This window comes from Leuresthes tenuis, unplaced genomic scaffold (genome assembly GCF_036924035.1).
Source record: "Leuresthes tenuis unplaced genomic scaffold, fLeuTen1.0.hap1 SCAF_13, whole genome shotgun sequence".
Classification (NCBI taxonomy): domain Eukaryota; kingdom Metazoa; phylum Chordata; class Actinopteri; order Atheriniformes; family Atherinopsidae; genus Leuresthes; species Leuresthes tenuis.
The window spans coordinates 13,369,231-13,387,166 of record NW_027325367.1 but is presented as its reverse complement, the minus strand read 5'-3'; the positions used below and the strand labels follow the sequence as shown (position 1 = coordinate 13,387,166).

The following is a 17,936-nucleotide window of genomic DNA, read 5'->3' as shown; positions in this document are numbered from 1 at the left end:
CAGAACTGTGATACATTCCCAAGCACAGTTCACCAAAATGTTGTACTTATGACACATGATGATATACAAGTAAAAGCTCTGGCAATAAAACAGTGAGCCTTGAGTGTAACGGATCTATTTTAAGTGCTTAGTTTGCACTAAGTTCTTCACATTATAATGTCACATACCATTCTTTACCTGCCTCATACTGTATTATAACATAACTGTGCATTTCAGTACTGTGAGAGAAACTACTGGAAACAGCCAGAGGAAACTGACTCATGATGAACAAATCAAGAGACCCAAATTAATTAAGAATAGAAGTATTTACTGAGAATGAGGGCTGTAAATAAATCACTCACACAGTACAATGTCCATTCAAGTCTGAACGCTTTCTTGCTCCATGATATATGTAACACATGAAGCATGCATGTACATTGCACATTTCCAGCAATTCTCAGCTCTGACAGCTGATTACCAAGAGTGAAATCAATGCCCCTGGTTGCCCAGAAGAATCAGTTTGACTTCTAATAATGCTCACTGATTTTTTTCAACTCTAACTGAGCCTGCCAATAGTTCTTTACCCCGTTTAATGTCCTGCTCTACCATTTGTTAAAGCCCATTTCTCAGTGACTATACTGTATCTTATCAAATAGATGTGGAAATAAACCTACCTAAATCATCTCTACTTCTAAGTTTAGCTATGCAATACAAAAAGAAATTATAAGGAATTAAATATTATGCCCTAGCTTTTTTAAATCGAAACATTTTTACCATAATAACGCTATCACCCCAACCATTTGCAGAAAAATAACATTGACTCCAATTATTATTGCTCCAAGGAAATGGAAAAAGCACAACGAATTTGTTATCTTTTGCTGTTTTCTCAGTATTGACATTAAAGGGCCTGGTTCTGTGTTTTATTCTAACGCAGCAACAGGGATGCACTGGTTCAAGGTGGAATGATATGATTGTATAGGACTTCCATATTATACTCTGCATTTCAAACATTCAGACATCATTCAGAAGTCATGCAGGTAATTAAATTGCAGACAAAAAGATTCACCAGATGCTGTTACACACACCTGGTATGGTTAATCTAATCTTTGATTCAGCAGAGGGCTGAATGAACAGACTTATTGATCTGACTGTCAGTGAGAAAGCCAAACAACAACATGCCCTTGCTTTTGATCGACCACAGTGAGCTGGAAAATATTTGACACAAAAGCAGCATGGATTTCATTTTGTGTTTGAATTGAAATGTTCTGGACTGGTGAGGGGAAGGAACAAAACAGAAAGATGGAGATGGATATTCAGCTCATTACTGAACTGCAAAGCAACCTTGAAAACACACAAATTGCTATCATATGCTCTGGCCCTGGCTTTCTACTTTCTGTGATTAAAAACGACAACTGGGTGCAATCATATCTTTGTACAAAGTCCTTTATTATGCATAAATATGTAGCAAACCTTAACAGTTTCCAAATTCTGTACACATTTTTCCACAAATTAGGACAACTGCTTGTGGTTTATACACAAACTGCTAATATAATAATATCACAACATTGTTGGAAACCTACTTGTTGCATAGATAGAACATAAGCACCTTGTTAAAGTAAACTCATACTGTAAACTTCACTGGTTATTTTGGGTGATAACAGCTCAGCTGAAAATCCTCAGCTTCTCCAGCTAAAAAAATCTGTCTCATTTTTACAACCTTCTAATATCTCCTGGACTCAAAACCTCACAGGATGATATGCATTCGCCGCTCTCCGGACTCAGTTTGGCATGTTACGTACCTCAAAGTGCTGGTCCCTCCCCTCAATATTTGCTGGGAGTCTGCCCACATCGATGTATTATGTACACTGGCTATATGACACAAAACTCTTGGGAGCTTGCTGGACTGATCTGCACCACAAAATGATTGACTTAAGACTTGTTTAATTCTAAATAACAATGAAAAAAGATCCTGAAAGTCTTGACTCAAACATGTAATTATATCACTTTGCTTTTTTCTTTAAAACTCAAAAGGGTGGAAAAGGTAATAATGTGTCTAACTGTAATATCTAAAGGTGTTCGCTGTTTCTTCAGCTTCTTACGACTTGCTAAATGAAAATGCACTTTATGATGAAGTGCTGGGTCGCAACCAGCTGAAACTCTGTGAAAAAAGCCCATCACAAAATATCCCTCAATGTCAATAAATCAGTGAACATAAACGCATCCACACAAGAATTTGTCAATCAACAATGGAGCAAAGAAACGCGAGCAGATGCAAAAAAAGCAAAACGACTAAATTCTTTGCTGCCCTTGAACTTCATGGTCAATGAATCGTTCACTGACACTCTGTAAGCAACTTCTGAGATCCAGAATATACAGGTTTCTTTCCAAAAACAGTCAAGTCTGCATTTCAGCCAGTCTGGAATTAAACATTGCAATTAAGCTTCATGGTGTAACCTGATAAGCCATCCAATTATTCTGCAGCGGGTGTCATGACAACAACACAGAGCCATCGCTACCCCCCGCCTCCCGCCGTCAGAATTATTCTCAGCCAGGATGCCATGAATACAGAGAGAAGGACCACTTCAGCGAAACTCGGGCACAATATAATACCCTCTTGACAATGAGTGGCATATGAGAGGTGGATAAAAATAAACTCCACAGTCTAAGTCAATAATAAGATTAGGGAAAAGTAATTTCTACTCATCAGAGAGACGCTTGAAAGAGAAGACGTTGCATTTTGAGAGTACGGCGCAGGCTGCAGTTAAAGTGGAAAGAGTGAAATGTGTGGATCAGTTTAACAGATTGCTGATTTGAGAGCAGATGTTTTATGATCATGTACTGCATGTGTAACTAAAAGCTGTTCTGGAAAAATAAAGCAACTCCTGCAGCTGTAAAATTCACACACTTAAATCTGTACAAATTGTCTAATCTACAGTAATGCAAAACATACAAGCATCTAGACACTCACATCTCAACAAGAATGATAAATACTTTAAAAAAAAAACCCTTGTGTGAAGCCCTGATTCTAAGAATTTACAATGATACAATATGCACACAAATTGTAAATAGATACAGCTTTAACAATGAAAAAATACAGCATATAAATGGATATCTGTTCCATGAGACTGGACCTTAAAGAAACAGTTGGCATAATCTAATGTTGTCGCTATAAGTGACACCATCTTTATGTACAAAGCTTAATGAACAAGATGATTATAAATATGGTCATTACAGATAATCCAGTAAGACAGCTGAAGTTGATTGTTACAGAGATGTCTGCCTGTTTCTTCCAGAGAGAGTTTTTGTTGCTGCACCAAACAATGAAAACTGGTTTCTAAAAGAAAGATTTAAAAAAAATCTAATCAGATTTGAAAAGATTATTTGCTTATTTTATGAGATGAATGACATCCTCCACTCTGCTCCATACAATCTGCTGTATAGCAAACCTATTTGCATGATGACTGATCAGCTTATTCTGCTGAGGAAGGCTGCAAGATGTAATTAAATTAACCAGCCACACACTGGAAATTTTGGGGCCTGAAAACACTTATCTTTTATAAACTGCATGCAAGTATGTGAAAAAGAAAGTACACCTTCTTCCATTTAAAAAGTTTTATGTTTCACAACATAATAAAAAAATCATCTGGTCCTTACTCACTCTTATAATTACATAACTGCCGAACAATTTAGAGTATTTAGTGTCACTCTACAGTGAGAAAGAGTATTCACAAGTGGAACTCATTCTGCTCTGTAGCCAATGCTCAGAATAGCTGCAAAAAACCAAGAGCTACATCTCAGACTCTTTAGGCCTCAGTTAGCATGTTAAATGTCAAAGTGTTAAAGGAGAAAACCAAACATCTCACACCAAATGTCAAGCACAGTGGCGGCGGGGTCATGATTCTGCAGTCACAGAGCCGTGTTACTTTGTAGTCACTGAGTCGACCATGAACTCCTTTGTAGAGCAAAATGTTTTAGTCATATGTGAGGCCAGCCTTACTAACAGCTGCTGTTTGGCTGAAACTGGGTCATGAAGCAGGACAGCACAGCAGCAAATCTACAACAAGATTGTCTGAAAAACTACAACTAGTAATCAAGGTGTTGAGAAGTCCAGAATCCAGACCTGAACCTGTCTGAAATACTGTGGTGGGACCTTAAAAAAAAACACTACCATGTGACCATATGATAATATCACACAGAAAATGATTGCTCCAAGTTATTGTTGCTATTACTATTGCTATGGATCTACGAGCTATCGAATCATAGCGGGTACCTGTTTTCCAAACACTACTTCTATAAGTTTGGTTTAGTTTTTGCTAATTAAACAATGACGCAGTGTAATGTCTCATGGGTTATTCATAAGAGGAAGCAGTTGCCTAAATTTAAAACCTGGTAGGTACTGGAGGATTTTTTTTATGATGCTCTGATACATAAAACCTTAGAAGTAAATGAAGGTGTACTTTCTTTTTAATAGGACTGTAATAACGCACTCCATTTTCTTCATTTTCCATGTGTACCTCCTTGAAATGCAAGTCTTTCATTTCCAGCAACTGCAATCTTTCTTGTCATGTTTATATTGCCATAAAAAGATCAAACAGAGGTGAGTTTATTTGTCTCTGTGTCTAATTGCTACACAACATGAAGATTAATTCTCAAATGAAATGGTTGGATCAACATGTCTGACTGAATGACACATGCACCGTATAGCTCATCCAAGTTCTACGCCAGCATCTGATGATTAAGACATTGGACTTCTTCCAGTGAGACAGGCTGCCAAACAAACAAGACCAGAGAGCTTTTAGCTTATTCAGAAAGATGTGTGCACACACTTATCTGGGCTGTTATAAAGTAGATCTGTGTGCAATATTTATCACAACATGTGGAATTCATGTGTGAAAACATTTTTTTGACTGTGATTGAAGAAAGAAGACTCATCCCAATCTCGACACTCACACTCATCCTGTGATTTTCTGCAGGAATTTGATTGATGATTTGATGATTAGAGATGAATTCTTCTTTCTTGTGTTGTTGTATTACATGATGTGCACTCTATATTTCACCTGGCAGGCTGTCAAAATCTGACTATGGCTGGAGATGAGTTTAAACCAGTGGGAATGTATGTTTCTATGCAGAAGAACAAACAGCCTCCCTGACTCAGCGTGTGCAATATACAATATTCTCTCTGATCACTCAAAACTTGTTGTGTTGTGTCTGTCTTGGAGACTGGAGCGTGCTTCCTGTCTATTTTCTTCGACGCTGTAGGATGGGCAGTTATTGCCAGTGTGTATGAACTCATTGTTGCACATAGGCAACAGATTTTCTGTGGAAACCTTCGGGGGACTCAGAGCTGCATTGTCAGGGACGGGTTCGGAGCGGGACTCGGCCAGTCTGACAGAGAGAGAACAGAGATAGGGCAGAACATCACAAGAGAGGTCAGAGACATTAAATATTCAGTCAGAAAAAGGAAATCAAAATATATGCACGAGGTTAAAAAGCTGCAAAAACAATACAGCAATTTGAATGAGTGGCATGGCTGTGAACAAGTCGAAGGGCAAACATACACAGTGCAATGTGAGGGGTCATCAGTGGCACATCAGTGGAGAATTAATTAGAACTTCTGAGGGTCCTCAGTAAAATACCAATTGCCATCAAATAAAGAGAACTTAAACACAAAGTGAGTCTATGTGTGATTTCACTGTAGAGTTTTCAAACAAAGACCCAAATATCTGTTTTCCGAGCAGACCTTTGCTGGCACAGAGCTACACTCGGAGACCTTTGCTGTTAAAGACTGCCTCCACTGCTGGGATCATTTTGTTCTGGATCGATACAGATGTAATCTGGTACGGGGTCATTAGTTTTCATACAAATTCTACAATGTTCCTTGGAGCTTGCAGTTAATATTGTAGAAGACGACATGGTGCACAGAGCCGGAGGCCCAGTGCTTTATCAATTCTGCTTACTAACGGCACTTTCTGGACTCGTGATATATACACATACTGAGACAAAATAACAGACTCATCATGACTTACCAGTATCTGCCTCCTCTACTTCCATGTTGCTGCATGCCAGGCAGGGGACAGAATCGTGAAAGAATGAGCCATTGTTTAAGGTAACTTAAAACTAAAGTGGCTTGAAAATGTGTTTCTTAAAGTGTACAACCAGATGTGCAACCACTGCTCCACCATGAGTTTAGTACGCTACAAGTAACACTCAACCTTAAATTACTTTAAAAAATTACTTATGACATTTAGATAAGTACTATAGTGCTAAACCAGCAGCCACATAAGGTCAACATTTATTTAAAAAAAATCTTAAATACAAACTGAATCATTTAATTAAACCCCCTGTGAACTGATTTTCAGTAGCTGTGAAGACTACTTGCGCTGGCTATATGCAGGGAGGATCCACTTGAATCACTTCTATAATATTCTAAAAGTACAATTTCTACAGAGGTCTAAATGCTGACCTGTGTGGAAACCGTTAATTAAAATGATTCTATTCAGATTGGTCTGGTGTCATGAGTTGCAGCCGTGGTCGCAAAGCTATAAAGCAATACAAGTGACCCTATAGAGGCAGTTAACACCCAGAATAAAGTGGTTTACAGTAAATCTACATTGAATTGACCCTCACACACTCTTTAAAATTAAGTGGGGAATCAAAAACCTCAAAAGACCAAGTGATGGTGTTTTTTCCTCCAGGGAAGACTCAGGCTACACCAACCCAAGCCAACCTAAGGAATTAGTTTTTTTTTTTATCATTAAATATCAAAAACAATACATTATTCTTAAAGGGAAGAATTTAGGACCTCTATAGTAAAATATAAAAGTTCTCATTATATCTTTATATATAAGGCTAGAAAAAAAAATTGAATACACACTTTTTAAAGGCATGTCTTTGATCTGACTGCAGACTGTTGAGGGCTGCAACAAAAATAAAAAACTTCCCAAAATACCAGTGATTTGTCACTAGCACACCTGACATGTCTTATCTTCAGTCTTAAATCCCTATTTAGCTGTAAATATAACCTTTAAGCAAATGTAGCCTGTACAACTGTACAAAATAAATCATTAAAAGTTGTGATCCTGATTGCCCTTAAGGCCACATGTCTAGTTTACAAAAGCCCACACTTTAGGAACCAGTTTTTAGGAGGGGCAGAAATTTAGACACAGACTTACTTAGAAAGACCTAAAACAAAAATGAGATTACAGGATATTCGAAGAGTTTCTGACGACCACACTCTACATCAGTTATTCTTCAAGTATTTTCAAATTCACATGGCAATTTTCACAGGTTTTGAGAAAGCAGGCTCCAAACAGAAACATTTAAAATACTCAAATCTTTGCTGAACGCAGAAAGAGACAAAGCATCGGTCAGATGTCTTACATAAATTTGCATCTCTTTATAATAATCTGGTGGTCTTTGTGTCTCTCTTTGGGGTAATTTTGCCTCCATTTATGATTGTTTAGTGTCTATCCTGTTGTCTGCTATTGTCTACTTTGAGTTTGCGATGGTTTTATGAATCACTCTCTCTATCTGTTCTTTCTAGACGTCTCTTTGTGATATTATGCATTTAATTTAGGTCATTATTGTATTCCCTTTCAGACATTATGTCTCAGTGAGGTCACCTTCCATTAAATTTGGATTATTTTACCTCTTCTTGGTCATGTTGCATCTTTGAAGCCTTTTTATGTTTTTTATGGTCCCTTTGTTCCTCAAAAGAGATGTTAAGTGACTAATTAGTTTTTTCTTTGCTGTTCTGTCTGTTTGGTGTTTTTAAAAAAAAAAATTTAATCTACATTAAAATGATGCATTGGCCCAGTAGGTCATGTCAGTAAACTGTCATTGCATGCTGTATTAAATAGATGTGACCGCAATAACAACAATATGCGTGTTCAATGTTTCAAGACTGATGTAATTCACCGCTGCTGTGCAAAAACTGCAGAGCTCGACATCCTTGCTGATCCCTTCAGCGGACATTAGCTTTATCACTCCATACTGGTGCTTCCTCCAGAGCATCACATTTTACCGTCTTTCTTTTGACGTCTGTCCAAACTTAAGGCCAACGCTTCCTCATTCTTGTTGAGAACTGTGCCGGTGACGATCTGCCTTCCTTTACCTGATCTACATCCACATCTAGCAAACTTCATCTCGTTTACCCATTTGCTTTACCCAGCGCTTTTCAAGTCCATCACAGGAAGCAGATCTATTAGCCGCAGGCAGAGCAGCTTAATGTGTTGCCATCTCTTGAATGTGAGGGGCTTCATCCCTCTGTGGCTTCACTCTCTCTAAAGAGGGCTATTAAAGTACTGCAGCACACATACACAATAAGCTGGTTAAAAAAAGAAATGAGAGCAAAGCAGGCACTTACATGCTCTCTGGACTGTTTGGTCTACATTCCTAACAGTTCAGGTATCGAGAACAATTATTCAGTCCTGTGTTAATGTGTTTGGTTAAATGTGTGAGAGTATGTCAGAGGGACAAATTACATGATATTTTAGACGTAAAAGTGCATCGTGTCTGTGTGTTCGAATATCTAATATTGATTCACCCAGTGCTGGATGTGTATTTACATGTGAGCATGTATAATAGTGAAATAAATTGTTATTTTTCCCACATACATTAAAAGTGAAGTCCATGTGGGACTTTTTCACACCTGCCATGTCTCATATTTTATCTCAAAGGCCTGCATTTTTATGTCTCTGCAGGCATCTCACACTAAGGAATGTCAATTTTTCAGACTGTCACAATGTTTTAGAGATTACAAAGTGTTGCACTCTAATCCCAGAACAGAAATGAAGTGCTGATGTATTGTGGGTCTACCTGCTTTCTGTTTGCTGTGTTTCTGACAGCTCTGTCAGTGTGCTTGCCTTTTAGGTGGGCAATTAAAGGATCAATAGTATGTTCTGTTGTGTTCAATAGTAAATTACAGCACAGACTTTACAAGTGTTCAGGGAATTTTCTTTACATCTGACTTCTAAAGTCGCCTCTGCTTGTTAAGGTGTTTTGCTCAGCAGAGCACACTATGCAGTGATGATCAAACAAGTTGAATAAATATAAATTATTCACTTTTAACATGAGATGCAAAGATAGCATAATATCAGTATCAGCCTATATTCAGCTTACTGACTGTAATCAGTTATAAGTATAAAATCTACCAATGGCAGTGGCCAAAATGTATCTAGTGGGTTCAGGTTGTCTTGTAAGACTTTGCTCTGAAGACTGAAAAAAAGACAATGTAAGCACTTAAAGGTCATTGAGTTGTCAAAGGTCTTTTGAAATCGTTCAATATTTTTTTTGTATAAATTATTTCTTTATGTTAAAGGTTGTAATGAAGATATTTTCATACATTTGTATGAGAGAATTTGTGCACATTCAAAGATTGATCAAGGGCTGACATACATTAAAACTGTTCAGTTGTGTTTTATAATGCACATTTCTCCATTTACGCTGAAATGCATAGAAAATAAATCACAAAGACAACAGATAATGGCTATAGGCCATCATTCAAATCATTATCTTTAAACGTGGTAAGAGTATTGGCCAAGTATTTCACAATTAGCGAATCCCTACCATTAACAGTTAAAGAAATAGTGTTTAAAAAAACGCAGCCTTGTAAGCTACGGACCAGTGTTATGAAAGATAGCTAAAATAGATCATATAAAACCTTTTAATTTGAATGAAAAAAAGACATAAAACGAACAAAATATTAAAACATAGTTTGCAACTGTCTGTTATAAATCATTCTCTTCAATTGAACAGAAAGAAACATTAAATCAGTCTCACTTTCATCACAGGCAGGATGATAAAAAGATAAAAAAAGTGTTCTACAAGGTCCTGCATCAAACCAAAAACAGCTGCTTCCTTCAGACAGGAAGTAGCTGCAGTACTTAAGAACAAAGTGGTTGATGGTTGGAGAATAAATGAAAATCACATCAAAACTCTGGGCTTCACAGAGGCTCCAATCCTCTGTGTTTTGTTCAGGTTTTTAGAGGCAAACTAACTTTTTTTTTCTTTTTTTTGAAGGAAATGGCAGATTGTGGTGTTTTGCTCATGGGCCAAAGTCAGTCCAGTCACTGTACCGCTAAATTGTTTTGACCAGTCACTATACAGCTGTCGCAGACATGGTTTTCTCTCATGCTAGGAATGTTCCTACTGTGATGTTGGAGCAAAAAAATATATATAAAAGCAATTTCATTAACTCCAATTGGCTGCACATCGTGCAGTGTGGTCACACAAAAAGAGGGGAAACTTGAATAGTTGTAAGAACTATAAAAAGGTTCCAGTGGTCCAAAAGCACCTTATAACTGTCTGATTTAATAAAACATCTACAGTTAGGGCAACTAGAGTCAGTTGCTAGGTTATAAGTAAACCATCTATTGAAACTTTTAAACTAGGTAGAGTGAGAAAACCATGAGGAGCCTCTTTGAGTATTTACACACTCACATGATCCATGATCACATGATTCAAAAACACACTACTTTTGTTTTGTTTTTTTTTATTCTAAAGATATTTGCTTAAAGCTTCCCTACAAATGTATTGTTCTCCGGGAACAATGCTTTAGAAATTGATTAATACACTTTTATCTCCATCGGCTGCAGAAAAAAAACACAACCATGATGTCACAAACTGAGTACTGCCCACTCATCAAGTGAGCTGACAAACCCTTCGACCACTTCAACCACAAAAAAAATCTTTTGCATGTTTGAAAAACACTATGACTGACTGAATCACCCTGGAACAGAGCCACTGGTCTGTTTGTGGTTAGCACAAGCAGAACAAAACATGGCCAAATGACTAAATGTCAATCATGCCACAAAATGATAGAGCAAAGATACAATGTCACTAGAATCTCTGCTGATTAACACTGACCGGGTCAGTCACATGTCACCACTACTTGCCAGTCGTCAAACTCGTCAAATTTTATTTTCCAGGCGAACATCTAAATCGATTGTGTGCATGGAAAAACACCCTTTTTTATAAATGAAAGAATAAAAGAATATTGGCTTTTGAGTAGACCTGCAGTCACACGCAAAGTTTACCTTGAGAACGCATCTTCGAGTCCATCCTCCACATCCTGTTGAGACACAAACATGTGGATCAATACACATATAGAGTGCTGCGAATCATAATCCAGCTGCTCGACTGAGTCAGCTCTGTGTCATATCTTGTTGTGTTCAAATGATGTATAAATCAATTTGTCAACTACTACGGTCAAAAAACACCCTGAAATAAAATTCTCTTCTTCCAAACACTATTTCTGTACCACAATCAATATCCTTACAGACAGATAGAATCTCTGCAAAAGTCTTTCCGGGATAAAATATGACTTTTTAACGCTACACACATGGGAGGCATGGAAAGATTATTAAATAAACAAGTGAAACAGCAGTAAAAAAGCTTGATTTCTCCCAATGCTATGGGAAACATGCAACAATGAGCACATATTACTCTGTAGGGATAATATTCTAATGAATATGGTGTCACCTAGTGTTGAATATCTGTAAGTGAACTACAGGATGACAGATGAGCCTGTGCCCGAGAAATGTATGCAGCAAATTAGCTAATATCTTTTGATACTGTACAAAAAATAAATGAATCTCATAAATCACGGTCACCTGTTAACCTACAGTAATCAGAGCATAATGGAGGTCAATGTCTGATGTTAAGTTGTGGTGCCTTAACTTTGACTTGAGTTTTTGTTCCAAAGAGTGACGTGTACAGACAAGGAAAATATAACCGTAGTTTTAGCCCAGTCATATCAATCAACAGTTTGAAGGTCAGTGCAGAAACCTACCCAAGAGTCGTGTTTAATTGGTCGTCTTCGAGTGGGGTTACTACGAGGTGATGGCGAGCTGAGAGAAGCAGAGAAGAAAGGCCTCCGGAGCCTCTCCTCCATCCCGACTGGCTTATGTGCTGCTGGATGTGTGGGGGATGGCAGGTGTGGATGAGAGGCTGACAGAGAATAAAGAAAAAGAGCAGAAACGATGACACACAGCGGACAGCGGAAGACAGATGACAGGTGAGGGATGAAGACCGAGCACATTCACACACACAACGGAAAGGACAAGAAGAGAGGCTTGTCAGCTTTTTTGTTGAGATACTGCCAGAGAACATCAGAGAACGTCATCTTATATTCATGGATCTCACAGACTTTCAATGATCTTTTCATGCATCACTTTCATGCATGTCTTTGAGTAGAGCTACACAGGGAAATGTAGCTCTACAGTGTGAAACGTCTCCAGAGATCCGCCAGGATTCGCATAGACCCTCTCGAGGGCCTCTGAAAGACGGACAATGGCCACTGCCACTGATGACGAAGAAAATCAAAATTAAAATTTTTTTTTTTTAAAATTCAGACCAAATGAGAGGATAATAAAGTTGTGGCTTCGCTGACCTTCCATTTTGACCTAAAGAACCTGACCTAAAAATGTCACGGCCATTAGAAAAAACTTAAAATCTTAGGTTATCCTCAAAGACTAAGGAGGGGGATATAATTAGGTGATCTGTCCTGTGTGTGAGGTGTGACAGTAAAAATGTGTGTGTGAGGCTGCAGCGTCCAGCTACATATTCATAAGTCTCATTGTAGTGGACACACAATAACAGGAAAGGTTATTAAAATGAATAAAGCTGCAAGCAGGGATGACAGTGCCATGCAGTTCCCCGGGGCACAGTTACCATAGCAACTTGATGTGACCATGTGTGGCAAAAATGTGATTAGTTACTTGTCCCCCAACAGTAATCTTTCTTTGAAAATTTGAGAATCCATACAGGGCTTATGCATGTGTTCTGGATATAATTGTGGTCAATTAGTGAGGATCCCCTAGAAGAAGAGATCGTGTACCTTCCTGAGACACTCCTGTCTAAATAAAGGGCAAAGAAAAAAAGAAAAGAAAATGAAAACATGAAACAGTTGCTGAAATATGACCTCAGTTCCTGCGTGACAGCTTCACCGTCAATGTCGAATTTAAGTCTGTGAAATGTTTCAAAACCTGATCTGAAATTAGAATAAACAGGACAATGCAGAAAAGACCGAGACTGACGTTGCTGTGTGCTTTCAGCAAAAATTTGGGCATTCGGTTAGCTGTAAAAAAAAACGTAGGTCCAACTTCGAGCAATTGGTAAAGCTAATGCTTAAAGCACAAGCGTGGACCTTGGTGTGAAGAATCAGAGGAAAGAAGAGGAAAGAAGAAGAAAAAGAAAAGGTGCCCACACAGCTTTACTGATTGGCTCCTAAATATACGACTGGCTACAGAAGCCTGTACATAATCATGTTGAGTGAAAACTATTGGACTTGTAAGGGTGTAAGGGATGGCTACATATTATGGTTATCATTTTTACAATACTAATAATATGACTATAATCTTGTTACTAGCAGGCAGACGTCTTCATTTACAATTAATCAAAATGTTGAAAATATCTGTCACCTCATCTTCATCCTCTCATTCTTTGCGCTATGTTGCAGTTGAAATAGGTTCTGCAGCAAAAAGCTCCAACCCAGTATTGACTAAATAGTTGAACGTGACAGCACTTTTTTGTTTATATATAAACAGTTGAAGGCAGGGGAAAACAAAACATTATGGTTTTATGGGGGTGTGTCAGTAACTGTAAAAAAGGCATATATTCAAAAATACCAACCTAAACATCCCCCCTAAAGAACAGTACATTTAATATAGATGTGTGCTGCTATTCCTTGAATTGTCAAGGATGCTAAAAAGGTGACAGTTAGTCAGATAAGAGTTTACCTCAGCTGACTTGTAAATAATCAGTGATCTTACAGTAGAAATGTCTAAACATTTGGCTGTGCTCAGCTCCATTCAAGGTTGCATCTTTCCGTGATAAAATCATGTGTCAGGTTGTTGCTGCGGAATCCAGTTTGATGCCTAGGGACACTGGATGAGTACAAAATGAAATTATCTTACCTGCTGGAACACACTGCGCCTCTGTCGTCTCCGTCTGCCCATCCCTTGCTGCACAGGAACAGCATGTCCCAGCCTTCTTGGTTTTGTCTGTGAACAAAGAAAACATACCAAAAACCAAACCAATGGAATAAAAAAAAAAAGAAAAAACAAATTCTCTTGCAAGGTGAGCTTGTAAACCAACAGAATTACGTATAAATGTAGTCAAACACTTCATGGTTTATACACTTTCCTTTCCTCTTGTTGGTTTGGGAGACTTACCTTCCTGAGCAATCTCCCAAAGATCCAGGGCTACTTTAAAGGCCTGTGCAACTGTTAATGTCACAGCCTGAGCCTGTGGGGGGAGAAAGATAAGAATACCATTGCAATATAATGTACCTAAAATATTCATTTAAACATTTTTTTGTATTCTTGTTATTCCATCTTGTGCATAGAGGTTTGATTTTTTTTTAAACAACACCCATAGCTGTAGGGTGCAATTATTGAAAAAGCCACAAGATGGAGCCACACACCATTCATAAGATTCTAATGCCGTTTCTAAAGTTATCATACTTGTAAACAAAGCATGTATTAAACAGATCTATGATATACAGTAATGTGGAGAAGAGAGTACACCCTCTGAGGTTTAATCTATCAGGACATTATAAAAGAAAAGCCTGGCACGTATTTGTTAGGACTTAAAATGAATCAAATACGCCGTCAGGTGAACAATAACATATTGTACCAGATTAGATTGTGTCGGTATCCATATGATTTGAAAAAAGACAAAGACAAAGTGCTGAAGCTGCTTTAATAGGAATTAGGAAGGTAAGAACCTGCCAGATTTTGCAAAGAGAAGACGATCAAACTTGACTATTGAGAGGAAGTAAAAGTGGTGAGAAGGTTTCTATAGGTGAACCTGCAGAAGGATCATTAACTTAAATGATTAATTGATCATCAGCAAGTGTGAGCACCTCGATAAAAGCAGAGGTGTTGTCAGTTTGTCGGTCTTGACCATTCAAGTGTATGTTAATGGCAAGAAGACAAGACTTCGGAGGTGATATTAGAGAAGCAATTGTTGCTGCACATCACATATGGGAGGGGTTATAAAACAATTTCCAAACAATTTGGAGTCCATTATTCTAAAGTGAGAATGTTTATTCGCAACTGCAAAACATTTAACACAGTTTAAAGACGGTGCAATGCTCAGAGAAACTGCAAAAATCCAAAGAGCTGCATCTCAGACTCTTCAGGTCTTATTTAGTTTGTCAAATGTTTCATCTTTACAAACCATAGGACTTCTGGAACAATGTCCTTTTTTTTTTTTCTTAGTATATCCTGCTACATGAAATCAAAGGATTTAAAGAGGGTGTTCTTTATTTTTCACCTGACTTTATAAAGGTGTGGGTACAGGTGGTGCAGACTTACAATTTTCCTTTTTTGGCACAGAAACGCATGGCACTCTAGCGTCTCGTTGAACTGACTCTGAGAAACATATGCAAAGACCTTATCCTGAGTTTTATCTGCAGTGCAGTATGATATTCTGGAAGAGAAGACACAAAGAAATAAAAGGAAAAAGAATACATGTTACTCCAGTTTAACAATCCATCAGTTTAATAGATATATGTCCATCTGTGACAATAATTTTATCAGGCAAAGATCATTTTGAAGCAAGCATTACACATACGGAACAAAGGACTAAATTTTCACAACATTAGTCGCTAGCTTGCACTGTTAACGAACCCTCATACATCAAGGTAAGCTACACCTCATGCATGTCAAGTTGGGTTATAACTTTTACCATAGTGCAGGACCTTTTGCATATGCATAAGCACACCAATCACAGCATGAGAGCACAATGGTCATGAATAATATGCTGATCAAATCCCACAGCTGGGAATGGTGAAGCTGGGAAACCACGAGCAGCACAGACACCTATAAGAGATGCTTTATGCGTGTTACACAAAACAAAGCTGTCAATCGACACTGGTTCTTAGTTATAAGCATATGGATAATGCACATACAAGGAAAAAATTACAGCCTTTACAAAATTGGAAACTTTATGAGAATAAGACAGCTTTGACATCTCTCTGAGCAACCATCGCAGAGAGGCGTCTGAAATTTCATGAGAACTATTGTAGAACATTTTTAGGAAAAAACTCCTTGACAGTTACATAATATGTAAATCCTTATGTCAACCACAGAAAAATATCCCTTTGTGAAGTAAGTTTTGTTGAAATATTTGAGTTTCCACTGTGAGAGCGAGAGGGAAAGTCTCAGACACCAAACCGATCAGCACTGTGACTGCATTGCACTTCAAACCTCATTCCCTGTAGTCACGCTGAATTTCTTATGGAATTAATATATGTTTTTCAAGAAATCCAATTGTCTGAAACTCCAGTCACAGCCATATTTTTCCCCAGTAATGTAAAAGCAATCAAGACAAATTTGACCAAGTTTCCTCTACCACAGCAGCTTCTGTGTGTTTACTGAGACAGAACCGATGAATTTGCTTTGTCAGGTTTTAAGGTTGGCTGTTAGAAGTCACTGTGTGAGTTTGTCTGAGGTTTTTAGCAAAACCAGCAGAGTGCGTCATGGTGGTTACTTTAAATAGATGTGTAAATGAGCCACAGTGAGTGATGCACTTGACCTTTTTCACAAAATGCAGCCTTTATTGTGAGCAGCACAAGGACAATTGGATGCTTTGTATGCCAGGTGAAAAACTAGAATGTATGAGCTAAAGTCTGTTTTTCTCTTATCAGAATACATCAGTGAGCCTGTCATCGTCATCGCTGAAGGATGACACCAGGAGAATGTACTCAGCACAAGGTGGATCATTGTATAATCTGCCATCATTACAGCAACTTGTAAACTGTATGCAAAAGGGATTTGTACTGTAGATGCATGATGCCAGCCCACTTCAAAGGGGGAGAGAGAGGCCTTCAAAATGAAGTAATTCATTAGATCAGCTAACAAGCATGAAATCACCAGCACTTACATCTCACTGTTAGATTGTTTGCTGGCTTGCTATACTGATGCATGACCCACATAGCAATGCCCAGGACACCCGGCATTCCCTGCGCTCTAACTTATATTTGGGCTGCAACTGCATAAAAATGAGCATAGAAAAAGCCGAGATGTTTGACCTATTTGAGATTGAAAAACAAGAGCGATGTTAGCAAAGTGGAGTAACTACAAAATATAAACTCAATGATCAAGTTACCTTCTAATTTCCATAGATATTTTGCATAACCTGAAATTTCCCATATTTCAGAGGACTTGTACTCTCTGACGGTCCAGTGTAGTTCCATCTAGTGGCTCAAACTGCATATTGCAACCAAATGAATACCGCTCACCGACCTCGAATCTCTAGTGGTTGAGAAAAATGGCAAAAGCTTGTTCTGGAGTCAGCATCTTTCTAAGGTCATAAAAACACGTTCACAAACAAGTTCTTTTCATTTGAATTCCACACTAATGAAGACATTATTGTATTATTGTCACTGGATCATCCTTAATGTTACATACTCAAACTTTAAGCCTCCACTTGACATCATGTTGCTGTTTTTATACTCAAAATGTATAAACTGCACAAACAATCATTAATACTGAAGTAACAGAAAATACTGCATACAGTGATGAAAAGGGCTGAACTCTCAGCAACATTATAGTAGCAGAAATGTTAAACTAGTAACTTTTTATAGAGGGAATAACAGTGCTTTGGGTTTTAGATTATTTCTGCCACTGATTTTATCTTGGTTTTACTTTTTTATGACACAATTAGCTCTTAGTGTCTAACTCTTAACTCTCCCATATCAGGCTCTTGTCTGTGCTCACCACTTTATTTTTGAGGTCTGCTAGAAAAGTTTCAGCGCTTTTTCTCTTATTTTTCTCCACATTGCTCAGGCATCTTGTCACTGTCTGACACTACTTTTAAGCATCTGTCTTTTTAAGGTTTCTCTCCTGAGAAGGTCTGCTCTGACAGTCCAAGTGATTGATCCAAAGTGGTGGATTGCAAAGCAGCTGTGTATTTTTAGGTCGATGCTCACCAAACTAGGCATGAGGCAG

General features: G+C 38.0%; 1 protein-coding gene across 2 annotated transcripts in view; it reads right to left on the bottom strand.

The window, feature by feature from the left end:
* Window positions 1-1,424: 1,424 nt before the first annotated feature.
* The window catches only part of LOC140267332 (low density lipoprotein receptor adapter protein 1), a 42,637-nt gene continuing 26,125 nt past the window's right edge, over window positions 1,425-17,936 (bottom strand). The window contains exons 4-10 of one of the 2 annotated variants that reach the window (XM_072362581.1): window positions 15,300-15,414; window positions 14,154-14,226; window positions 13,896-13,982; window positions 11,771-11,928; window positions 11,016-11,050; window positions 6,006-6,034; window positions 5,230-5,364 (exon numbers count right to left, since the gene is read on the bottom strand). In XM_072362581.1, coding sequence (XP_072218682.1) covers window positions 5,318-5,364; window positions 6,006-6,034; window positions 11,016-11,050; window positions 11,771-11,928; window positions 13,896-13,982; window positions 14,154-14,226; window positions 15,300-15,414 — 544 coding nt within the window. In that variant the 3' untranslated portion in view covers window positions 5,230-5,317. Of the gene's footprint in view, window positions 5,365-6,005; window positions 6,035-11,015; window positions 11,051-11,770; window positions 11,929-13,895; window positions 13,983-14,153; window positions 14,227-15,299; window positions 15,415-17,936 lie in introns of both variants that reach the window. The other variant, XM_072362580.1, reaches the window with a different exon arrangement.